The sequence below is a fragment of the Myotis myotis genome, unplaced genomic scaffold (assembly GCF_014108235.1).
Source record: "Myotis myotis isolate mMyoMyo1 unplaced genomic scaffold, mMyoMyo1.p scaffold_m19_p_15, whole genome shotgun sequence".
Lineage (NCBI taxonomy): Eukaryota > Metazoa > Chordata > Mammalia > Chiroptera > Vespertilionidae > Myotis > Myotis myotis.
Window position 1 is genome coordinate 7,291,483 of NW_023416319.1, and position 25,672 is coordinate 7,317,154.

At 52.9% G+C, this 25,672-nt stretch overlaps 1 protein-coding gene across 2 annotated transcripts in view; it reads left to right on the forward strand.

Moving 5' to 3' along the window:
* The window catches only part of GFRA1 (GDNF family receptor alpha 1), a 185,830-nt gene that overhangs the window by 125,260 nt on the left and 34,898 nt on the right, over nt 1-25,672 (forward strand). For both annotated transcript variants that reach the window (XM_036335867.1, XM_036335868.1), the window contains 2 exons: nt 3,536-3,872; nt 25,272-25,381. In XM_036335867.1, the coding sequence (XP_036191760.1) occupies nt 3,536-3,872; nt 25,272-25,381 (447 nt within the window). The remainder of the gene's footprint in view (nt 1-3,535; nt 3,873-25,271; nt 25,382-25,672) is intronic.

A 25,672-nucleotide genomic window follows, 5' to 3' on the forward strand; every position in this document is an offset into this window, starting at 1 on the left:
TTTTATTTCTTAATAGGGTGGAGTTTTTTTTGTTTTGTTTTGTTGTTTTTTGTTTGTTTGTTTTGCTATTGAGTTATATGAATTTATATATTTTGGATATTAACCCCTACCAGATACATCATTTGCAAATAATTTCTCCCCTCCATTTGGTTACCTTTTCTTTTTGTTGATGGTTTTCTTTGCTGTGCAGAAGCTTTTTAGTTTGCTGTAATCCTACTTGCTTATTTGTTATTCTGTTGCTTGTGTTATATCCAAAAAAATCATTGTGAAGACCCATGAGAGGAGTTTTTATCCAGGCCAGTTTTTTAAAACCTGTGTATTATGTGGGCTACATTCAGGAGAAATACATTTTCTGGACCTTATTTGTTGCATTTTACTAGTTTTGTTATAATTTTATTTGAAATCTCTAGACAAAAAACTGTAAGTTCTTATTCTTTGCTGTTATGTAACCATAAAAGCAATGCACACAAATTAAGTATGCACACAAAACTTTGAAAACGATTAAATGCAAGTTAATTACATTAGCTTAATATAAGGGATGATACTGTTTTCTGAAGCTAGATTGGTGCTTATGCTCAGTAGGTGGTACCCTGTTTCAGCATGAATTCTTTTGGGTTGGCAGGCTTATCTAACTGGGCGCTATGCGACGACTTAATTCATCTGCCATTTTTCTCCATTTAAATGCACATGAACTGCTTATTCATGTCACTGGCTACATCATTTAAGTGTTAACTTCACTCTGTGCCTCTATTCTTTTCTTTCTATAGAGTGTACACAGTATAAGTTGCACGCAGCAAATTGTGTACCAACATCCAGCCTTATAGGCCTAATCTAGCTTATGTATAGTTTGGATATATTAATTTATTTTAGGTTATAATAAAAATGGATAATTTAGAAATCTAGCAAACTGTAGACGTTGAAGAATATATACTCAGCTTGTGTGGCTCAGTGGATGAACATTGACTTATGAACCAGGAGGTCACGGTTCAAGCACTGGTCAGAGCACATGCCCAGGTTGCAGGCTTGGTCCCCAGTGGGGGGCGTGCAGGAAGCAGCTGATCAATGATTCTCTCATCACTGATGTTTCTACCTCTCCTTCCCTCCCCCTTCCTCTCTGAAATTAATAAAAACATATTCTTAAAAAAAAAAAAAAAAAAGAATAGAAATCACTGTTGCTCATGGGCCCAACAGCACAGCATAAGTCTCAAAAGAGGACACGGCTAGAAGTGACACCAAGACCCAGAGGTCCTCGTGATCTTGTCAGGGCACCTGGTGAACCTTTCAGTCCTGAGTGTGAAAACGGAGGACCCAGGGAGAGACCGGTTCGGGGAGGTCACGATGGAGAACATGCACCAGGTGTGCTTGTTAAACCATCAAGGGACGCCCACGCCGCTGCTGGTTTCCTGTGCAGCTTGGCTCACGTGGAAGGGGCTGAATGTCTTGCTTATTGCTTCCCACAGTCAGTGGTTGGCATCGGATGTCACGGGCGGAGACAGGAACCCGGAGCGTAGTAAAGTACTGCCCATGGTGCCAGGGTACACCTCTGTTTTCAGGTTTTTGCATTTCGGGTTTTCTTAAAGCAAGTCACATTGTCAGTACAACGGGGAGACGAGTGTTGGGCTTGCTGTGTGTGTCCTTTACTTACTCCCTTACTTAGACCCTTTTTTCATTGTAGTGAGAACATTTAACATGAGATACTCTCTCTTCACAGGTTTTTAAGTGCACAGTATCAGATGGTTAAGTATAGGAACGATGTCATGCAGCCGATCCTCAGGTCTTGCATAACTGAGATTTTATACCTTTTCCATAGTAACTCCCCATTTCCCCTCCCCCACCCCAGCCTCTGGCAACTACTGTTCTATCCGCTGCTTCATTTCACTTAGCGTAACGTCCTCAAGGCTCGTTTCTGGTATCGCGTACAGCAGGATTTCCTTCTTTTTTAAGGATGCTTAGAATTCCATGTGCTCTTCAGATGTACACTAGATGCAGGGCTCCATCGTAGTCCCACCCAACCCTCCTGGACTCTTTCTCCTCTGTTGCCAATTCTCTTGTCATTTCCCAGATATCTTCATGGTCCCTGTTGACTGGATCATAAAGGGAATGAAAGAAGGTTCCCGAATGCAAGGAAGGGCTGAGGCCTGAGCAGGAACTAGCTGGGGGGTCAAATCCCACAACTGTGTGGTGCTTTGCTGCCCCCCTGCTGTTTCCTGAGGGCTGCTATTACACCTTAGTATCGATTTTCCATGGACCACCTTATAATTAGGCACTGGAATGTTTCCCACCACTTCCTCTCCACATGGAAACCCCTGTATCATGGTGACTGAGCTTAATTTCCCTTGTCCACTCATCTTTTTAAAAAAATATATATTTCTATTGATTTAAGAGAGAAAGGGAGAGGGGGAGATAGAAACATCAGTGATGAGAGAGAATCTTTGATTGGCTGCCTCTAGCACGCCCCCTACCGGGTATTGAGCCTGCAAAACCCGGGCATGTGCCCTGACTGGGACTCGAACGGTGACCTCCTGGTTCATAGGTCGATGCTCAACCACCGAGCCACACCAGCTGGGCTGTCCACTCATCTTCGAACTTTACCCATTGGGCGTGGCCCTGTCAGCCCACCAGCCATCACCCTGGTGGGCCCTGCCTCCACCAGGCTCTCTCTGCAGGCCACACGGCGGGCAGCCCAGCAGCAGGCAGCCCTGGTGCCTGGGAGCAGAGGGCTTGGGAAGAAGGCAGCATTCATTTTGTGAGACTACAAAGGCCTGTGGTTTGTAAGCCCATTGAAATCCCATCCAACATACCAGCCAGGTTTTCCTAATCTGCAGCCTCAGTGCTCGAGGAGCCCGCTCGAGGAGTTCTGTAGGTGGTAATTGAGGTTTGTACGTTTTGAGGTAATTTATTCTGGTTTTCTTCCCATGGCCTGTGAGCTAGAACTTAAATACAGCTTCTCTGTAGTGGTGTTTCTTCCTGTTTAGAGAGCCTAGCATAATATTTTGTCTTCTGGGCTCAAATAACCACGTAATTACTCGGTAATCATATAGTAATTAGCATGTACTATATGCATTTATTACATAATTATGTTCCTGGGGGATTGCATGGCAATTATACTTAGATTCAGCATATCATTTTATATACTGTGTAATGAACAAGTGTATAATTTGTTGCTTTTCCCTTTTATCCTGATTTCGGTTTACCAACCAGGAGTTGGAAACTTCTCCTCCTCTTGCCTTGTTTACTGTAATTGGGCAGGTGCGCCAGCTCCTCCGGCCTCTCTCAATGCCTCCTGATTACACGGCAAAGAGAGTGCTGGGAGCTGGCGGTCCGCGGTGGGCTCCCAGCGTCCGCACGCTTCGTACCTGCTCCTGGTCCCGAACTCTTTAAGTTGTTAGCTTCCCAACACAGAGCCGACCAGAGAGCTCCACGCACCGCCTGGTAAACGCAAGGTCTCCCCGAAAACCCAGGAGGTGCTTTAATTCAAGCGGGGCAGCCAGGCTCCCCGCAAGGTGCTCACGCCCGCCTTTCTCTCCCTCCGCAGTGGAGCACATCCCCAAAGGGAACAACTGCCTGGACGCCGCCAAGGCCTGCAACCTGGACGACACCTGCAAGAAGTACAGGTCCGCCTACATCACCCCGTGCACCACCAGCATGTCCAACGAGGTCTGCAACCGGCGCAAGTGCCACAAGGCCCTGAGGCAGTTCTTCGACAAGGTGCCGGCCAAGCACAGCTACGGGATGCTCTTCTGCTCCTGCAGGGACATCGCCTGCACCGAGCGGCGGCGGCAGACCATCGTGCCCGTGTGCTCCTACGAGGAGAGGGAGAAGCCCAACTGTTTGAACCTGCAGGACTCCTGCAAGACAAATTACATCTGCAGGTAGGTGGCGGGGCGGCCGGCCGGGAGATGAATGAGGTGGCAGGGAGGACCGCTGCGGCTGTGGCTGTGGCTATGGCCGAGCTCGAGCGAGGGGAGGGCCGGGCAGGCATTGGAGAGATTGGCCAGGAACTGACCCCTGTGTCTGACACATGGTCCTTCAAAAGCCGGTCAGGTGATTGCTGTGCTGGGAAGGTTCCCAGTTTACCCTGGGGGAGCTACGGGAATGAGGCAAATACCACTGTGCTTAGCAAACAGGGAGGGGCCCCCGAGCCAGGTGAGCCTGAAGGCACATGCCCACTCCACAGCCCTGAGAAGCTGCCAGGAGTCCCCAGGGATTAAGTAAGTCAGGGGAGGGGTGGGCTGGAGATACGGAGGCTCATGGCCATCGAGGTCGGAACACTGGGGAGACCAGAGTGAGAGGGTTTGAGCTGCGTCTGAACCCTGAAGAGAGTTCCAGGATCCCTGAGTCTGTTCTGGGCCACCCGTCATCGATGTGGGCTGAAGGAGCAGGCCTCTTCCTGCTCGGCCATGCTCCCAGGTTCCGCCTCCATCAGACACGTGCTAAGCTGGGCCCTGGTGTTGAAAACCGTCGCTTCCTTTGTCCTTTGGGCCATTTCCTGCTTTGATGTTTGAAGGAGTGCCTGAAGATGGCCTCTGTTTTTGTGGTTGCTTTGTTTTGGAAGCAATAGAGAATAGGTAGAGGGAGAGAGAAGGTCTCTTTCTCGCTACTCTCACTCGCCCCCAGTGGTCTCTATCAGCAGCGTGATGTGTGTCCTTCCAGAGTTTAGGATTGAGTTCTGCTGCTCATGGAGCAAGTAGATTTTGGAAGCAGAGACTTGCCTTTGCAGCCTCAGGCGATGCTGGTGCCACACTCAGGTGCGAAGGCCGGTGCAGGGCTGGAGGTTCAGAGGGGGCATCCCATTGGCAACACCTGGGCTCTGTCCCCAGCGTAGAGCCATGAGCCCTCCAACACCGCCTCTGACAAAATCGCCTGCACCCAGCAGATGCTCACAGTGGACAGGTGCGTGAGGGTGTGCGATGTGCCTGGTTTCTTACCGATGCCCCAGTTCTAAAGAGCAGGAAAGGGAAGACTGATACTTTGAGGATGCTGGTGAACTGAGTTTCTGGTTAATTATTTCATTTTGGTAGAATTGGACACCCCCCCCCCCCCCGTCTTTCCTTAAACTCGCTGTAAGAGGGACCAAAGCAAAAGAGAAGCAGAACCGTCGCATGCTGAAGATTTTCAGAGTCATGTCCCTCTTCTTTTATTATTATTTTTTAAATTGGAAGCAGGTGACCAGCTACATGAGGCAGAGCTCAGGTGACCACGTGGGTCTTGGGGGAGGAGTCAGGTGTTTCTACAGAGCAGCTTCCCCAAGGACTCTTCCTCCCTTCCACACCCCATTCCATTGAGTCCCTCTTAGTTGCCAGCTGGGGTCTGGATGTCTACGCTGAAAGAGGCAGGGCCCCCCCACAGCTCTGACCTGGGAAGCCAGTCAACCAGGGAGCCATAGAACTACCCCCCAAACCCCCACCGTGCCACAGGAGATAGACATGGTGAGGAGCAGGACACGGGGGAGGGATGGGGGGTGGAACAGGCAGGAACTTGCTCAGGTGTAGGATGTCATGGAGCAGAGAGTCCAGGAGACTCCTCTTCTGGAGACCTTGGGTCTGAAACCCAAGTTCCTGGGCCAAGTTCAGTCTATGAACAGAAGGGCTCCCTCTTCTAGGAGCAGGACTGGGTTCCCAGGGTCTCCCTTGGCTTGGAGCCAGACAGCTCTCTCTGCCCCTACAGTTGTTACCCTGTTCCCTGGTGGCTCCAAGCAGCTGTGTAGGGAGCAGTGGGTGCGCCTTTCGCCCAAGGGGCAATGCTGGGAGGCAGTGGAGGGGAGGGGGGAGCCTTTTCATCTTGCACACAAAGTCTGGGGGAGGTCCCCGACGTCCCCTGCACGGGCTGGAAGCCCACCCTGAGGGCTGCATTGGCAGTACCTGGCCTGCTCCTCCAAAAACAGAGACTCCTCAGCGGGTTGGTGTGAATTTATCAAATCAGATTGCTTTCCCGCTAAGCTGTAGTGAGAAAGAGCGGGGAGCTTGGGAACTTGGGGTGTTTTGGGGAGTTGGCAAGAGGAACCTGCAGATAATGGGGTGATTTGGGTGCTGTTTTAGGGGCTCAGACTGACCTGGTAGGAAGGTTCCAGGGACCGTGTGTGTGGAGAGATAGCCCTGATAGGATAGTGGCCGCGGCTGATGGGGCAGAAATGAACAAGGGGCAGCCCTGGCCTGATAACCGCCTGGCTGGCCACCCTAAGGCGGGGACGTGACAGTGGCCACCCTGCAGAGGGGCGAAGGTCAGCGGGACTGGAAGGTTGGCTGGGGGCGGTCTTTGTGCTGCTGCCTCATCTCTGGCTGGAGGAGGAACCGGATCCTGGACGATTGGGGGCCCTACCAGGTGAAATTGGCCTTGGTGTGATTGATGGGTTTCATATCCTATCTTGAGTCTTCCCCGAGAAGGGGAATCCAGGACTTCCCTGTTACCTGTCGTCATTTAGCCCATGATTTCTTTCCAGAGCCGGGACTTCAGACTCCTGATTACCCCCTCCCTGTTGGTTGTGGTCAATGTAATTTAAGCTGCTAGGTAGCCTTGCAGTGTTTGCTTCGATCAGATTTTATTCATCTTGTCTTTAATTTTATCCTTTATCCCATCCCCCCTTCAATCCATCTCGGTGAGATCCCTGCCAGCAGCAGCAGGTCCCCCTGGAGCTGGGCTTCCCTGGGGTTTTACCTTCAGGCGCCCTGACCCAGCCCCATCCAGAGGGAGGGGTGCCGCTGAAGGGATGATTTCAGGGTTAACTTGCATCGCCCAAAGCCGAAAGGATGGCAGGAGGGAACATCACTTCCTAAAAACCACATTCTTCGAAAGCTCACACTTGCAAATGCTCCATTTCCATCTCCACGCCAGTGACTATCAGAGAGCTGCTCAGGCTCATTAAAACTTGCCGCACTTCATGTTTCCCGGCTCTCAGCACACAGGCGTGCTTCCCCGAGGGTCTGACCGTGCCTGTCTCTCTCCTGCCTGGTGCCTTCAAACGGAGGAGATGCAACCTTAGCTTTTCCTTTTGACTCGTGCTGCTTTCTTCGCTCCCTTTTAGGGAAGCTGACAGACTCCTTTCCTCGTGAGGTGTTTGGGGAGCCGGAGAGCGTGATGGGCCGGGCCTCAGAGCTTGTCTGGAGAAAAGCAGGCGCGGAGGTATTATTAGAAGGGGGTGATGGAATTTAAAAGCTTCCCATTCCTCCCCTGAAGCACAGTGTCTCCCTTGCCGCTGTTCTTCTGGTTGCTTTCTTAGTGCCTGCAAAGATGTCAGGGCTGAGTGTGGCCATAAAGGAAGCATAAACCTTTATTCCTGATACGTGTTGCTATCTATACATAATTTAAACCTATGCCTTACCTCGTTTCCCCCGAACTCGGATATTCAATATAAGCGCAGCCCTTGAGCCCTGGCTCGGGGTGCTGCAAATATGTTCATATCTCTTTTATTTGTCTAATGAATCACTCAGATGTCTCAGCTATTTTTTTTTTAACTTAATCCTTATACAAGGATATGTTTTATGATGTTTAGAGAGGGAGGAAGGGAGAGAGAGAGAGGGAGAGAGAAACATTGATGTGAAAGAGAAACATCAATTAGTTGCCTCTGGTATTCAACCCAAATGGGGATCGAACTTACAACCCAGGTATGTGCCCTGACCGGGAATCGAATCCATGGTACATGGTATGACACTCCAACCAGCTGAGCCACCGGGCCAGCACGCTGCTATTTTTTATTGCCAAGATGTCTAGCGTCTTCCTCTGGAGCATGGCCCCTCCAGTTTTCATGTGAGAATGACAATGTTATAGGCCAAAACCCATGAACGGTGCGGTGTCAGTGTTGGAAGCAGCCAGGAGGATGCTTGGTGGGTCAGTGGCTGAACCCTTCTTGGCCCTTCTCTGCATTTGCAGCAGAGTTGCTGCATCCTTGGGCTCCAGAGTAACAATTCTTAGTCCATACTCAGCTGTAGCCCCCGTTTCTCAAAGCATGACCTTTGCCCTGGGGCCTGGGGGCTGAGGGGTTCCAGCCAGAAGCAGCCCTCCAACTTGCACACATTGTATTCCCAGGCGCTCTCTTTCCTGGCAGTGCATTGTTGTGGAACTGAATAGTGTATTTGTTTGCTGGCCAGCCCTTTCCCCTTCCCTCCCTCCCCCCTTTCCTCTTTTCCTTCCTTCCTTCCTTCCTTCCTTCCTTCCTTCCTTCCTTCCTTCCTTCCTTCCTCCCCTCCCTCCCTCCCTCCATTCTTCCTTCCTATTGTAAGAACACTTAACTTGAGATCTACCCTCTCTTAGCAGATTTTTAAGTGCACAATGCATTATTGTTGTCTGTAGGCAGGACGTTGTACAGCCAATCTCTAGAACTTACCTTTCATAATGGAAACTTTATCCCCATTGATCAGGAACTCCCCACTTCCCCTCCCCTCAGCCCCCGGCACCCACAATTCTCTTCTCCATGGCCATGCATTTGACCATCTTAGATGCCTCATGCAAGTGGAATCATGCAGCACTGTTCCTTCTGTGACTGGCCCAGTTGACTTAGCATAGTCTTCAGGTTCATCCACGTGGTTGCATAGAGCAAGATTTTCCTTTTGTTTCAAGGCTACAGCACTGCTTGGGCAAGGATATCTCCTTTCCTCTAGAAAGATTCTGATGATGCTGAACCTCAAAAGGGAAGGGACCAGAGCCCATGTGCCCTCTGAGCCCAAAGCTTTCCTGGCCCTGCTGGTACCTGGCCTCTGTGTCCCCATAGTTTACAGGAGAGGTGGCTTTCATCAGGTCGCCAAGTATATGGTTCTGCTTTTCCCCAGGGACTGAGGGCCCTATCATTATATCTCAGACATCTGAGGGTCTTGTTTTCTTTAGTTTTAGCAGAACCAAGAAGGCTCCAAAAGCATTTGAAATGTTCTGAATTCTGCCCTAACCGGCCCCACATTTTCCACGCTGAGGCCGACCCTTGCACCTTAGAGGAAATGTGGTGTTAGTTCGTTAACCAGGACAATTGGGGAAACATGTCACCAGCGCATTTCTGCTCCAGGCACTCACTTGGTCTGACAGAGTTAGGGCAGCTTTAAAAGGTGAGGAATGTGTTTTATTTGCCTGGGACCAGCCCCTTTCTCGCACAGTAAACTGTGGATCTTGACGATCAAGGTCACCCTCTATCTCCTGGCTAAATCCCCGAGCTGAGAGCTGGATTCTCCCATCACTGTATCCGGGCTGGTCTCGCCGTGCAGCAAGCGCAGGGGAGAGTGTCTCCGAGGATAATGAATGCCCAAAACTAGATGGGTAGATTAATTTGGCATTTAATTTTATTTTACCCTGATTCATTCACAAATGGAAATCGGCAATTAGACAATGCAAACCTTTGAACCGTGGAAGGAAAGTTTCGGGAGGATGAGAAAACACAAGTCAGACATTTTCCAGTTCATTTGAGCAGTTTTCCTTTCACGTGATTACATGGGTGTCTTTAGCAGTGTGTTCAGAGAGCTGGGCGGCTTGATTTTAATGCCTTCCACCTGCGTGAGCTGCCTGCCACCCAGCCTCTGCGCTGGGGGTCCCCGGGCCCCTGCGTGGGTTGCAGAGGGTTTATCGGGGGCCCAGGAGGAGAGCAAGGATGGCCTCTGACCTCTGCGGCCGCCTCTTCTTCCTTGGCCCCAGCAGGCGGAGGAGCATGCTTCTTGTCACCTCTTCCTGCCTCCAGCCCCGCCCGGGGGTGAGATGGGACCTGAGGCCCATGGACCCTAGGCCTGTAGCAGCAGCTGAGCAGTGGAGGAGGGAGCTCGCCACCTCCCCGCTGGCAGGGTAACCTGACGTGAATCAGGCGGGGGCCTGCTTCAACCTGCTCCGGCTTGTGGCCTCGGAGCTCCCTCCTTATCTCTCCTTTGGCAGAGGCCGGTGTAAAGCCTTTGTCTGTTCCTGCTGGAGCCTGTCGCTTACCAAATGCTTATCTACATTTACTCCGATTCCCCGCTCTCCAGCCGCCCCTTCGCTGCACCTGCCCGTGCTCAGAGTCTCTGCCTCGTCCTCCTCGCTCCTTCCTTCACCTGCCCGCATCCTCAGCAAAGGCACCTTTGCCACTGCTGGCCCTGAGTCAGAAAGACTCAGACTCCCTCCCCTCCCCTCCCCTCCCCTCCCCTCTTTACTGTTGAGAGTAATAGAGATGTCCCTCTCTTTTCCCCCATTTCCCCCCTCCACCCCAGGCCTTTAGCACACTATTGTCTGTGTCCATAGGTTATGCATATATGCATATAAGGATTTTGGTTAATCCTCCCCCCGCCCAGCCCCTTCCCTCTGAGATTTGTCAGTCTGTCTTTACACTGGGACGTTCTGTGGAAAGATGGGGTCCTGGCACCAGAGCTGTGTTACTGTCCTTCAGTATGAAAGTGGGTGGAAAGGAGCAGTTTGGATCCACCCAGAAAGCCCAAACAGAGCGCCCCATGTTTTTGGGGGGTCAGAGGTGTCGTAGTGGAGGGTCAGGAGCCAGACTCAGATCCAGCCTCGGAGACTGAGAAACAGGGAAAGTCAAGTCGAAGGCAGGTGCTTAGTGTTGGGGGTGGGGCGGGATGCAGTGATGGGGGTGGGGCTTCAACAAAGCCAACAGGGAACAGAATCTCAGGATTAAAGGGTGGAGGGCATCATTAAAGGGCATCAGTGTCAGTCACTCACAGGGCAGGCAGAGGACCTCTGAGTGACACAGGACTTAATCACGCAGGAAATTCATCTATCCCTCCATTCCTGCATACACTCCTTCCTCCATCCCTCCTTCCCTCCATCACTCCACCTCCCATCCCCCATCCCCCATCCCCCCATCCCCCCATCCCCCATCCCCTACCCCCCACTCCCCCATTCTCCCATTCCCCCATTCCCCCATACCCCCATACCCCCATCCATCCCTCCCTCCATCTCTCCATCCCTGCATCCATCTATCTGTCATTAATCCATCCATCATTCATCCCCCATCGATCCATCCATCAGCTGCCCACGGTTCTTATGCCAAGAATAAGGACCTGCTTCTTACCTACAGGCAGAGAGGCAGGCGGGCACACACCATCATGACAACCTGGAGTGGCCCTGCGGTCAGGAAGGTACAAAGCGCTTGGGGAGAACAGCCAGCTCAGCCCGGCGGCCAGCAAGGCTTCCTGCAGAAGCTGCCATCTAAGCTGGGCTGGAAGGATGGGTGACAGGGGCAGGCGCCGCTGTGGCGGGAGCGGGACCCAGGCCCAGGGCTGTGGGTGTGAGGAATGCGCATGCATGGGAGGTAAAACAACACCCAGGCGCTGGGTTTTGACGATGAGCAGCACTGGCTATGCAGCTCACAGCTGTCATCTCGCATTAGCCCAGCCGCCCAGCACGGGGACAACCGGCGGAGTGACGAGCCCAGCGGTGCCCGCTCCCACGTGGCGCATTTGGGAATCAGCCTGGTCTTGCTAACTCTGAAACCCGGGTTCTGTCACCATTTCCAAACGATTGCCGTTCGTGACAGGAATACAATGTTCTTACACGGCTCAGGCTTTCCGCCTCTAGTTCCAGACAGGCAGGATGAGGGTCCCGGCCAGGCTCGGAATCGACCCCCTCCTGGCTCAGCAGCCAGACAGCCTCGGCTGGGAGGCAGTTTCCACAGAGTTAGGACGTAGTGTCCATCGGAACCTCTCAGCCTCCTTTAAAAGGAAAAACTGCTCAGATAATACATGCTTCTACTTTACCTAATTTCCTTTTGAGCACTCTTTCCTTGTTATAGAGTGGTTTCTCTGTGACAGCTTAGTAATTGCAAGAGTCCTTTCTACAAATAGGAAAAGGTCCTCCCGGTGGTTTTTTATTATTATTACAAAGGCAGTCACGTTTATTGAGCACAGTCTGTTTGACTCCAAGGGCCCTAGATGTGTAAGCCGTGTGCTCTTTTCCCAGGAGCACCCCCCCGCCCCCCCGCCGCCCCCGCTTATTACCTGGTTGGACTCCGGGACTCCCTGCTGAACCATCACTGGAATTCAGAGTCCTCAGGCCTCAGCTACCCCAAGGCGGCCAATGCGAGGGGCCTGGCTGTGGATCCCACGGGAGACGGATTCTTTGCTGTCAGAGTGACAACCAACTCAGAATAACCCATGGTTGTGTCACCCGGTTGGGGTCATTAGGTGTTTGCCTTCCTACCTCTCCTTGCCCCGCGGCCAGTTCATTACTCACAGGAAAGCCTCTGTTTTGTGGATTTTGCGTTGAGTGCGGTGCCGGTCAAAGGTTGGGGGGAAGAGGGGAGACCTGTACTCATTCCCAGAAGTGGGAGTAGGTTGGGGGAGGGAGACCTGAAGGGGGTCTCTGGGACCCTAGACTCAGACCCCCTGGCGTAAGACTATGGGTCGCTGATGGATCCCCTCCCCCGCTTTTCCTCTGCACAGGGGACCCCTCTGCTCTGCCCAGTGGCTGTTTCATGTACTTGGACCCATGAAGTGCACAGGCAGGGAGACCTAGCTTCCCCTAGACCTAAACTTAGATTTTAGGACCTCTTTTTTTTTTTAAATTTCAAAGGTAGGGGTTGCTTCTGTTTCATACTGCTCAAATGTGTTTTATCCACTGAACAAGGAATGGGTCAAAGAATGGGGAGCAGGGAGACCCCAGTATTCCTAGGAGGCTGCCTCCTCATCCAGACAACAGCCTGTAGGGGTCCAAGGGCACCAAACTCCGGCCAGCACCCACAGCCTGCCACCCTCAGGGCCTGGGTGGTTGTCATGTCTAATTAATGCTCAGGTCTCAGCCAAGCTCTGAGTTCAGCTCCACCCAGGGAGACCCCAGGCCCCTACCAGATGGTACCCCAAGTTAGTTATCCTGCAGTCACGTCGGCGTTTCCACTTCCGTGGGCATTTCCAACTCAGTGAATGGGAAATCGCGCTGTCATTTTCCAAAGCAATTAATTACGCAGAAAATGTGGCCTCCAAGAAAAGCAGGGATTTAAGAAGCACCCATGTGAGAAGCACCGCCCCGAGCTGGAGCTGGGATTTTGTTTTTCCTTCCCCGATCGCCGTCAGTGTGTTTGTGAGTGAGGCGGGCCCGGTTGGCACCTTGGTTTGGCTGTTCTAGAACGGGGGCAGCTCGAGGCCTCCGTTTCACGTCTATAAATGGAGGTAATGACTGCATCGTCACGGGGCAGCTGCGAGGGCTAAATGCAAAAGCATTAGCACTGGGCCCGCCACCTCACACAGGAGACAGTCTGTCCCGTTTCTCCCTCACCCTTCCCACAGGGTTTATCTTAGGGGACAGAGAAAACTTAAGATTCCAAACGTAGCATTTCGCCCCCAGTGGCAGGCGGAGACCGTCAGCGTAGTCTTTGTGGGCGGAGGGGGCAGGTTCTTACGGCTTCACACTTGTAGGCACCCACGGCTTCAAGCAGCGTGTGGAAATGTCACCCTGCGGGGTGAGGCCAGCTGCTAAGCCTCACACTTCAGCATTTGTAGAGTCTGTAGCATTAGGGAAAACGGGGGGACGGAGGCGCGTGCAGACAAAGTCCAGAGGTGCTTGGAGCGTGTGTCACCTCAAGACCATTCTGTGCAGAATAGACGGCCATTGACACACCACACACAGGAAGGCGTGAAGGGGGCTGCCCATGGGACGCTGGGCCTGGAGTCCTCGATTCACTATTGTCTAAATTGAGTAGGCAGTGGGGGGACCGCTGGCAGCCTCGGGGACATGGGCCTTGTGGGTGACCCCGAGTAACCGTGAAGAGAGGCGTCTGGGAGGTGCTGTGTCTGAGTCAGTGATGTGCGCTCCCCAGCAAAGGGCGGCCACTGACTCAGGCACCTTCCTCCCCACTGGGTGGTTCTGTGCTGTGACTCACCCGACCACCGGTTAGGACGCGAGCCACAGCCGGGGGCAGCGTGGCTGGTTGCACAGGACTCAGGGGCCCCAAATCCGCTGAGCCAGGGACAATGTGGCAGGGATGTGGGGATGACGGCGATGGTGAGGAGGAGGAGGATGGGGAAAGCAACATTTGTGTTTGACATTTACTGTGTGCCAGGCACTGTGCTGAGCACTTCCCAGCAGCCCTGGGAGTGGGGGCGGTCATGGCGCTCCCCATCTCACCGATGACGAGGTGAGACCCTGAACAGCGTCTGCAGGCATCCAAGTGATGCCACTGGAACGCAAACCCAGAGGTGTCTGCAGAGCCCGGGTTCCGGACACGGGGCTGCCTACTTCCGGTGCCAAGTGTGTGGATCTCGCTGGTCCCTCACTTTTTGGGAGAAAATAACTTTAAAAAGACTTAAATGGCTCCGTTTACTTGATGCAGTTAAGAATTAAACTGGTTGGCTTTAGCATTGCTGTCACATCTGCAATAAACTTACGGGATGTTCTGGTAAAAATAACTAAGCAAACCCTAAGATCACCAGCTTGGGATGGCATGGTTGCGGGGACAGTTTGTTATTAACATGGCTTCGGGGAACCATGCGGACCATGTAAGACAGCCCCACTGCCCTGCAGAAAAATCGGGGGTCGTGTAGTTTTCATAGCTGGGAGCTTTAGGGTAAAGTGAAGAACAGCGAGGCACGAGGTGAGGGGGTGGGGAGGTGCTGTTGAGAAGAGGATTCGGAGCGTGAGAAGGGATTCCAAAGCAGGGCTGTGGATTTTCTGAAAAGGGGAGGATTATCACCTGGCACTGGGATGAGTGAGGTATTCTGTGGATGTATAGACCCCCAGTTCCCGGTCTCCTGAGCGAGAGCCCATCTAGGAAGGAAGGGATGAGGGACCAGCTGTTTGCTGAGCTCCAAGCCTCTGTTGACCTTAGAACAACTTGGCTGGAAGAGAAGCGACCGGGTGTATATTTACTGTTGAGCATACTTTTCCTTAGGGCGTCTGCAACCCTATTAAAGATGAATAGGGGGTGTTCTTTTCATATGTTTCTGCTTAAAGTCTGTTTGGGCAAGTGGAGGCTGCTAGCCAGTCGGACATCCACTGCTTCCCCCCGCCCTCCCCCCAAACACACAGAAACTCGGCCCCTTTAATGTCCCAAAGGTAAATTAACATTCCGATGAGTTTGGGGCTTGGGGCCACACCTACCTCAGAGATATTAGTACTTATCCTTTGGGGATGAGGGTAAGGGAAGGGAATTTTTCCAAATGACTCAAGTGAAGAGTATAACTTTAATTGTTCGTCTTCTGGGAACTCCCCGAGAAGCAATGTTTGACTGAAGGAGGCCAGGCAGCATTTGGTGTAATTTCTAGAATGTACCTGTGTTTCCCTAAAGTAATTAGACTTCGTTTCCTCTGGCTGTAAAGGTCATGATGCGAACGGTTGCCTTTTCCCCACCCTCATTCTTGGCTCAGGGCCCCTCCCTCCATCTTCAAAATCAGCAAAGGCCATTCCAGCCTTTCTCACATCCCAGGGCTCTGCCTTCCTCGTCTCCCTCGCACTTTTAAGGGCCCTTGTGGTCACACTGGGCCCACCTGAGTAATCCAGCATAATCTCTCCACCTCAGGCTCACCACCACAATCTTATCTGCAGAGGCCCCTTTGTCATGAGAGATTTAGGTTCCAGGGATTCCAGTGGAGACCTGGTCAGGCGCCATTGTTTTGCTTACCCCCAGTCCGGTTTCTCCCGAGCATATCTTGGTCTACATGTTGGTGTGCCGTGAATCGTGGAACTTGTCATTTCCCCTGGCTTCCCAGAGGCTGTTAGAAGGCACAGAACCAAACGCATAGCTTTCCTGTAGCTGGGGGTATGTGTGCGCTACCTTTCTGTGGCCACGGATTCCAATCCCGTTGATTTTTTACGTTGATTCTCTTGCATCAAAGCTACGCCGGAGTGCGCCTCACACTTCTTTCTGAAGCAAGAGAGGGTCAGGGCATCAGTAATTCAATGGAGCCGTGCTGGGTGCCCTTCCCAGCCCAGGGTCCCTGAGCCGGCGACTCAGAGCATCTTAGGCTCCAGGAGGAATGGGGGCAGCTCCTGTCACTCAGTCCTGAAGGCGGAGGTGCCTGCAGGATTCCCCACGAAATAAACCCACACCCTGTCGGGCTGGCTCTCCCGGTGAAAGACGTGTTGTACATCTAGATTTTTATTTCTCTTGGTGGCTCAGTGTCACACAACCGATCGCCCAAGCTGCCCTGCGGAAATAGCAACGCCGAATGGGATAAGATGTCCCCTTCAGGAGTTCCAGCGTATTTGTCCTCGGCTGCTACCCCATCAGAAAGCTATTGGAGAGTTTCAGCATCCCGAAAACCTCCCATGTCTTTCCTCCCTCCATTTCTTCCCATAAAAGCGAGCTCCGCCAAAGCTAGGTTTCTACACTGATGGGCAGGCTGTAGCGTGGACAGTACAAACAGCTTTATTGACGTGGCGCCGCCGCGTAGGGTTGTTTGCAATGTTCCGCGCTCCCGTTATGACTTAGAGTCTGTGGAACCGGGGCATGCGGCTGTGCATGGGAAAGATGGGTTGGGGAGGGAGGAGGCCCTGGCCGAAGGGCCGCTCTGGGGCATCCGATCAGAGGCTGCCAAGAGCCCTTTCTAGGTTGGAATGGATGCCCTTGCCAACTACCATAACTTGCTTTTCACATGTGCCACGCAGAGATGAGCTGTCTGGCCCGCCACCCTCTCTGCTGATGTTGATTGACGGCTGTCAGTGTTCAGGCAAGGTGTCTGTGTGAGGGATGCCGAGATGGATGGGATGCTGCCCCGGCCTTCCCTCAGGGGCCGCTGCAGTCTGATGTGATCAGAGAGCCTAAGGAAGCCGCCTGTCTCTGCCCCGTAGCCTGCTGTCACCAACCCTCACCCTGGAGGGACCCCAGGCAGGACGTATGGATGACAATGAGGCATGCCTCTTCCTGGGTCCCCACATTGCTTCCTCCCAGGAGCAGGGGCGGGGGGCGGGCACTTTCTCACAGTCCTGGGGGCCAAGCGCAGAGGGCAGTGACCACAGCCTCCAGGGACCCGCGTGCCTGGCCAGGAGCTGCCGAGGAGCCAGGCGAGCCACGTGGTTGGGGTTCCTCAGGGCGAGTGGGGAGCGGGCGTTTGTTCAGTGGGGTGTGGCCTCTCAAGTACCAACATCGAGCTGAGCAGGGGTTTGGGGGAACAGGCATTGGCCTCTGCTTGGCCGCAGGGCCCTTCCCGGCCCAGGAGACAGGCATCGGGCGAGTCTCGAAGGCTTCGGAGACCTCAGAGTCCTCTTTCCCAGCACCGTGGGCTGCGGTCTGGCTGGGGCACCGAGAAACACGCCCATCGGCGCGGCTTTACTCATCCCAGCAGGAGTGGGGATCCCTGGGAAGGGCCGAGGAGCACACGGTGTGCGGGGCTTGGGGCCTCTGTGCGGGGGGCGTGGGAATGAGGCCTTTGCTCCTGAGTGGACATGTCCTCCCAGACGGCGGGAGGACCTGGGCTTTCTGAGGGGCGGCCTGAGCCCCCAGCTGCACAGCCTGCCCTCCCCCCCCCCCCCCGGGGGAAATGCTGGGCCTTTGCTCCGAGCAGCCAGTATGCGCAGCCCAAAGTGGGGAACAGCAAGGCCAGAAACCATCCCCTGCCAAATGGATCTGATAGAGGCCCCGGTTTGCCCACGGCTGCCTTGCAGATGTGCCCTCTCCCGGGAGGCTGGCGGGGAAGGAGGGTTAGGTAATTGACTGGACACAGAGAGAGGGAGATCTGCTTTGTGTCACTGCAGCCGACAGTGACCGGACTGCGCTCCTGCTTCGTCGGCCCAGGTCTCATATTAGCAGCGTGTTTTCCCAATTATTTTCACTCTGCATAAGAGATGAGCAGTATTAACAAACTTACGGACGTTTCGTCATTGTCAACCTATGCCTTTTCCCCCAGAACCCCTGAGGGGGGCAAAAATAGCTTTTCTTAAAACGCTTTTATTTGATGAGCTCATGCGACTGAGATGCTGTACTACGCCAGGCCACAGGGCCCCTGGCCTGGGACGTCTCCGATTCGTGCTGCTCAGAGTTGCCGACTTCAGCCACAGAGGTGTAGCCGGTAGGGTGTATGCAGTACAAGAGCCAGCAGACGATAGACGAGGATGTGTGTTTCTGTGTTTGGTGTGTGTTTTTTGTTGTTGTAGTTGCAAGGGCTTAACAGTGGGAGCTCCGGACCAGGGACTGGGGAGAAGAGATGGAGGGGTGGGAAGTAGGAGTTCACCGGGCAATGTGTTTTCGGGGTTCTGGGGAGGCGCTGGGTGTAACTGGCATTGAGGTCCTACAGCAGCCGTTGGAAACACGCACCCATTTCCGGGTGAAGAAGCTGAGAGTTGGAGAAGTGAAAAAGCTCCCTAAGGCGCAAGAGCCCGGAAGCCCGGCGGGGCTGGGATGGGACGTGGGTGTGCGCCACTGCGGGCCAGGCACCCTTTGCTCCCTCTCCCTGGCCCGCTGAGGAAGCTTTCAGGAGTGATAGAGGCTTGACTACCAAGACGCCAGCGCCCTCGTGCTCCGAGAAAAATACTAGGGATTTCTTACACAAGCAGATTAATCAGGGCATCCTGTCCCAAGGCCCTGGGCTTCTCCTGTGTGGGCAGTGGTTGGTCCCAGAGACCCTTAGTAAAGGGGAACCTCGTTCAATAGACTCATCGCTCTCTTTAAAAAAAAAATTTTTTTTATTGATTTCAGAGAGGGAGGGAGGGAGAGAGAGAGAGATGATGAGAAAGAATCATTGATCGGCCGCCTCCTGCATGCCCTCTACTGGGAATACAGCCCACATCCCGGGCATGTGCCCTGACTGGGAATCCAACCGTGACCTCCTGGTTTATAGGTCTACGCTCAACCACTGAGCCACACCGGCCGGTCCATCCGCACCATGCGGCCCCTGTTGTGCTCCTGCGTTGTGTTCAAAGTGCTCCTTGAGGCTAAGTCAGCGCAACGTTAGGAAGAAGGCTCTGACGAACAGTCTGGTCAAATAGTGGCAGAGGGAGAGTGACGAGATGTTTGATGACTTAAAATCCCAGATAACACGCCTTCCAGGGTTGAGTCATGGGCATCGGCAGTTCCTCTCAGGGAGGGCCATGTGCCACCACCACCGTGTACGTGGCTCTAGGCAGGGCCTTAACCTCTTCGGTCCTGAGCTTGTAGGTGCGATGAGGGCGTCTTCTAGAAAAATCGTGGTTTCTATACTCCAAGGAACCCCAATGCCATGACTCACATCATATGTAACGGCAGAATGCAACCATGGATGAGAGAAATGATAACGCTTTGAAAGCAAGTGGGTTTTTTTCTCCCCAAGTAGCTTCGAGTGTCCCATAGGCCAGCGGTCGCCAACCTTTCGGACCTCAGGGACCACCGCTGCCATAGACCATATTTCTGAAGTGGGAGGGAAATCCAAGAGCTTAATGAATGAAGCAACATGTTTAGGAACTCTGGTTAATTAGTGTCAGAGCCCGGACCGCATCCAGGAGCTCACGGGCTGAGTCCAGGGCTCCGTTCCACCAGGCACTCGGCGTGTGTCCAAGTGCGGGGCTTGTCCTGAGAAGACGTGGAAGGCGTCAGGGTCATCCAGGAGGAGTTAAGCTGGCATGTCTGGGAAGGTTTTCACCTGTTCGCACTTTTCCTAAAATGTTAGAAAATCGGTAGTAAATGGTGGCCCCCCCCGCTGTCAAAGGCCCCTCTGCTGTTTGAGGAGACGCTCCTCCATGTTATCGTTATAATCGCTTTTCTGTTTCCAGTGGGCAGCGCGCTCCCTTTAACGTGGGATTTCCTGCATCAGCCACGGTGTCCTCTTCCACAGGTTCCCCGAGGCCAGCGTGGCGTGGGCGGCCTGTGGCTCCTCTCTAAGCGTGGGGACCCTTCCCTTTCAGAGGGAGATAGGTTTGTCCATGAGTGACTATTCATTTCATTTTCGTTTTGTCCCAGAAAAACCATCGTGTTCATCGCTGCTGTCGTCATGGAGATTTCATGTCTCCCGAAGAAGCCCCATTGTGGGTCTTCTTTGTGAATGCGACGCTGGATGTGGAAGCGTTCTGGCTTGGGTCGCTGCAGCCCCGGCGGGGAAGCCATTCAAACAGGCTGCGGCGTGATTCCTCACCCCGGGCGGCAGGGGGAAGCGTGCAGAGGGGCTGGCCTGGATGGTGGGGGTAGGAGGTAGCTGGGGCTCAGGCTGTGATTGCTAATTGGACAGATACAGATCTGGGTCCTAACAACCTACTAGGGCAGTGGTTCTCAACCTTCTGGCCCTTTAAATACAGTTCCTCATGTTGTGACCCAACCGTAAAATTATTTTCGTTGCTACTTCATAACTGTAATGTTGCTACTGTTATGAATCGTCATGTAAATATCTGATATGCAGGATGGTCTTAGGCGACCCCTGTGAAAGGGTCGTTCGACCGCCAAAGGGGTCGCGACCCACAGGTTGAGAACCACTGTACTAGAGACACTTGGCTCTCCACAGCACCGTGAACCCAGCACGATCCACCCCAGCCCTCTATGTTCCTTGCAGACCTGTCCTCCGTGCCTGCCCCCATAGCACCAATGTCTCCCGAGGTGTCCATGCCCTGATTCTGCGCCCCCCCTTTTCCAGTCTTGACTTCTGTTCAAGCGATGCCCACCCCTCAGTGCATCCTTTCTTCCTCCCCTTACGACCCTCAGTTCTTCCCTTTGGTTCACTGCTGGCGGCAGCCTCCTGAGTAGCCATTCTCCCGTCCTGGGCCAGTTTCCTGCTCTCCCTGTCGCTGCTAGAACAGTGATGTCACAGAGTCAGTACTAAGCAAATCCTTGCTGAACCATTGAGAGATGAAAGAGGCTTCCTCATATGCAAATCAGATCTTGTTGCTTCTCTGTGTAAAATGCTTCAGTGGCTTCCACTGCTTTTCAAGTCAAGTCCAAACTCTTGGGTCTGTCATTCAAGGCTCTTTGCAGCCTCACCGGGCAGGGGCCATCTCCCGTCACTCAGCATTTGCACCCTGTGCCCTGCCATCCCCAGCGAATGACAGACTGTTTTCTGGATGGTGCTTGTGTGAAAGGTGGTGATGGACAAGGATCTCCGGCTCTGTAATCGGATTCAATAGGGTCCCATTCCAGCTCTACCTCTGGGAAGGTGTTACTTATCCCCTCTTTGCCTCAGTTTCTTCATCTGTAAAATGGTGCTCATGGTATCACTTACTAGGGCTGTTGTGAGAATCAAATGTGTGAATACAGCACTTAGATCAGTGCCTGGCACGTACAAACACCACATTATGGTTACCCTGAGGTGATTATGAGTATGGTTACTTCATCCTATGCCTCTTCCTTCTGCCTGGAATACCTTCCTCCACCATGCCCTATAGGCTGTACACATCCTCCAAGTCTCAGGCCCAGTGCCATGGCCTCTCTGAAGCCAGCTTGTGTAGCTGCGTCATATTATACGCTTAAGCTGTGGGGATCAGAATGTGTGGTTTTAAATCCTGCTTCTAGCCCTGACCAGTGTGGCTCAGTTGGTTGGGCATTGTCCTGTGCACCATTTCTATTCACACGCCCGGGTTACGGGCTCCATCGCAGGTAGGGAGCATGCAGGAGGCAATCAATCAGTGTTTCACTCTCACATGGATGTTTCTCTCTCCCCTTCTCCCTTCCAGTTTCTCTAAAAATCAGTTAAGAAAAGATTTTAAATCCTGCTTCCTACGACTCACAATTTTTTTCTCTCGTCCAGGGGTAGGGAACTTTTTTTCTGCCAATGGCCATTTGGATGTTTATAACATCTTTTGCGGGCCATACAGAATTATCAACTTAAAAATTAGCCTGCTATGTTTATTCAAACATTTAATTAGCTCATGCCTTGGCAGGGCCAGACCAAATGATTGCTCAGGCCTTATACGTTCCCCACCCCTGCTCTAGTCTAAACTTGCTAGGCTGTGGTATTCTTATCTATAAAATTAGGGGAGTGAAACGATAGTCCCTACGTTGTTAGAGTTGTTGGGAAAAAATATAGTGTGCAAAGACATACCTGGCATATACTAAGTACTTCATTCATGTTAGCATTTTTTATTAGCAGCCTTTCTTATTTTTTTTTCTTATCAAGAGCTAGCCACTGTATCCTTATAACCTTTCCACATGTTTCAGCTTCTAGACTGCGAGTTATTGGAGGTCAGGGACAGGGAACTTATCATTAGATCACAACACTTGACACATCATTCTGTCAATGGAATGGACATGAATTCAGCTGCTTTGTCAATATGTGGAACCGTCTGCCCACGTTGCTTTAAGAGATTTCAGGGTGGGGGCACATGTGCAATATAGAGATTTTGTAACATAGGAATCTATACCTGAAACCTATATGACTCTGATTGTCGTCCCAATAAACTTTAATTTAAAAAACATATGAAAAGAAAGAAAAAAGGAGATTTCAGAGCACTGTGAAGGAAGAGCTGGTAAGGGAAGGAAGTACCTCTGGGGGAGGATTGTTTCCGACCTTTGGAAGGTACTGAAAACCGGAAGTTAATTGGAGCTACACCATTTCCTTTGGGCCAGAGGTGTCTGGGGATGGGAGAGGACATCTGCCCAGCCAGGGCAGGAACTGACTCCCCAGCCATGACGCATGTTTTATGGGTGGATTGACAATATCATATACTGGTTCTTAAACAGGGTTGTGCTGGGAAATATTTAAAAACTCTTCTCCCAGAACAACACCAAGCCCTAGTTTGTGGTGTGTGCTGATTACTGTGGTGTAAATATTCCCACCGAGGCCGCTTACAAGCTACCACTGCAGTTCCTCACGAAATTCCTGAAAACGTACCCGTCGGCCAGTAATGAGCGGGCTCCATCACGCGGCTGTGTAGACTTCTTCAGTTGTTGTCTCTGTAGAATGCGATCCTATACTGTGATCCTGTCTCCAAACAGAAATGTCCCGGACAGCTGGGTCCAATTGTGAAGGGACCGTGGGAATGGCAGTGTTTTAGTGAAGCTGCCTGCGTTCACCGTTACCTTGAAACTCCCACCCCCTCTGCTGGCTGTGCTTGTCTGAGGGCCAGGATCGGTGCTGCTGATCTTCTCTCCAACACCAGGCTGCCCAGCATTCTGCTCGGAGCAGTACATACAGTTTTATCCTCTGGATCGGGATTGTGCCCGGTGCGGCAGACTGACTCAATTAGCCTTTCGTTCCAGAGTCCAATTGTGAGTCAATTCTGAGGTTGTTAAGCAAAATGAGTCTGGTGGCAGTCGCCTCGCGCTGAGGGACAGTCATCCACATCACGGGGCCGTTCGGTTAATAATAGTCTCCTCGAGAGACCACGAGAAGCGGGAGACACGTAGACAGAGCGACCTTTCATCCGTCTGGAGGTGGGGCGCGGGGGGCGCAGGGCTGCCAGGTCAGAGAGCCGATCGATCAGGTGGTGTGCACAGCGGGAGCCGGAGCTGCCTGCCCCGCAGTTGGCTTTTGCAAAGTTAGAAGCCCGGGACGGCGAGATCATTAACTTTCACGACCAGGAAAATACTTCTGAAATTAACACTCCGTCCAAGCTGGATGCCGTTGGAGCCAGCGGGGTGAGCCTGGGCCACCTCCGGGGATTTCCTCCGAAAAATAAATCCTTTAGCCAGGCTCCAGGAAACGGCCAGGGTCTGTGCGCTCCAGTGTGTTCAATTAGAGGCAGAACACGCCAGCGAGGCTCAGGCTGCGGGGAGAGAGCCAGGCGCGCCCACCTGCGTGCCTGAGTCTCAGATGGAGGGTTTTGTCGAGTCACTTAGCTTTAGCACGTGGCCCTGCTGGGAAGCCACATAACGGGCCCCGCAGAGAGGGTCAGGTGCCGTGCAAAGACAATTAAGCTGAGCTCCAGCACCTGCCCCGGGGGATCCACAGCGATGGAACCAGGCCCACAACATACGGGAGCGCACAGATCGGCACAGGTGGGTGGGAGGGGGGAACAGACACGCCTTGTTTACAAGGGTCCAAGGGGCGGCCAGTCTCCCAGGAACACTGCGCAGCCTCTGCCGTGTGCTGGGAACCCTTCGATCCCCTGCTCCTTAAAGCCTGCCTGTGATAAAGGGACACAGATGTGCTTCCTGCGGGCCTAGGACAGACCTTGGTGATCATCCCACATCCTACCTTGCTCGGTCTGCTCGTACAAGATGCTAAGTAAACACAGTTGCTTGGGTGGAAAGAAGTGAAAACAGCACTGGGTGTGTGGGCTGCCCACGTGGGGGGAGCGAAGGAGAAGCAAGCGGAGACAACCGGTCATTGTCGGCCGTAATCGCCGGAGAATTTCAGTTCTCTGGCGGCCCATTGTGTTCTGCACATGGATGCAGAGCTACTGTCTGCTGAGATGACCTCAGAGGGCCCAGCTCAGGCAGGACTTCTCCAACAATATCCTCTTCAGACTGAAAAACAGCCAGTGGGTCACCAAGAGGCCTCTCCGCCCCCTTCTCCTCCCCCAGACCAGAGTGTCTGTGGCCCCTCTCCACACTGGGTCTCTGCGACTTCACCAGCAACCAGCGCATCCGGGGGTGGGGTGGGGGGCTGGCTGGCCCCCAGGGGGTCCCCAGATTGCAGACATGCTGCATTTTGATCAGTAGACCCCCGCCCCCCCTCCACCCCGGCACCACCTCCACCTCCAGCAGACGCACCACCCCCAGGGAGAGAGAGTGAAACCAGGGCCTTTCCCTTCAGGTGCAGGAAGGCAAGCTCTCCCCATGGCCACTTGGCTGGAAGAATCCCTGTCCCCCCACCCCCCGTCCCCTGGCTGGTGGGTGAGTGATGACTTACAGGACAGATACGAGGAATTTTAACGCCAGTAGGAATTTCGGGAACAGATGGGCTGCAGGAACCTATTTTGATGCCAGGGACAGGGTTCTGTGTCAAGTAAATATTTTTCCAGCGTGGATCTCCGGTGAGGCTGTAGGGAAGCAGATTTCCTCAAGATGCAAATGAGTCAAGTTAGAAATAAATATTGAATGGAAACTGCAATGCAGCTTAGTTTCTCCAGTTGTGGGCCCCCAAGACTTCCCGCAGATAAGCCGCTGCCGCCGCCCAGGTGGGCGAGGGCAGGCGTGGATGGAGAGGAGGGGGATGTACGGGAGAGGTTGCTCTCATTCTCAGACTTCGCGTTTTCTGTATATTTTTTTTTTGGGGGGGGGGGCGGGGTGGAAAACGCGTAACCACAAAGGAATCAAGCAAAGTTATGTCTGTCCAGAGGCTTGGGATATTATTTTAAAAATATATGATTATTGATTTCAGAGAGGAAGGGAGAGAGAGATAGAAACATCAGTGATGAGAGCATCATAGATCAGCTGCTTCCTGCACGCCCCACACTGGGGAATGAACCTGAAACCCGGGCCTGTGCCCTGACCGGGAATCGAACCCTGACCTCCTGGTTCATAGGTTGATGCTCAACCACTGGGTCATGCAGGCCGGGTGAGGCTCAGGCTATTTTAAAGCACCCTCCCCCCTCTCTTCCTAACCCAGATCTCGCCTGGCGGATTTTTTCACCAACTGCCAGCCGGAGTCCAGGTCTGCCAGCAGCTGCCTGAAGGAAAACTACGCTGACTGCCTCCTCGCCTACTCCGGGCTCATTGGTAAGATGGGGAGGAGCGAGATGGGAGGAAAGGCTGGTTTACAAATACTCAGGGACCCTTCCCGCTATAGCCGCCATGGCCTGTGAGAGCCACAAGCTCCCAGTGTCCCTCTGTGCTGGGGTTTTGATGTCAGGCCTCTAGGACTCGCCTGTAAAAAAAAAAAAAAGAAAAGAAAAAAAAGGCAAAAAGGAGGCTAATGGATTCGCAAAGGCAAAGGCAGGGAGCAGGGATTGTTAAAGAGCAGGCAGACAGCAGCGCAGTAGGAGAAGCGACCATGTGGAACCGAAGTAC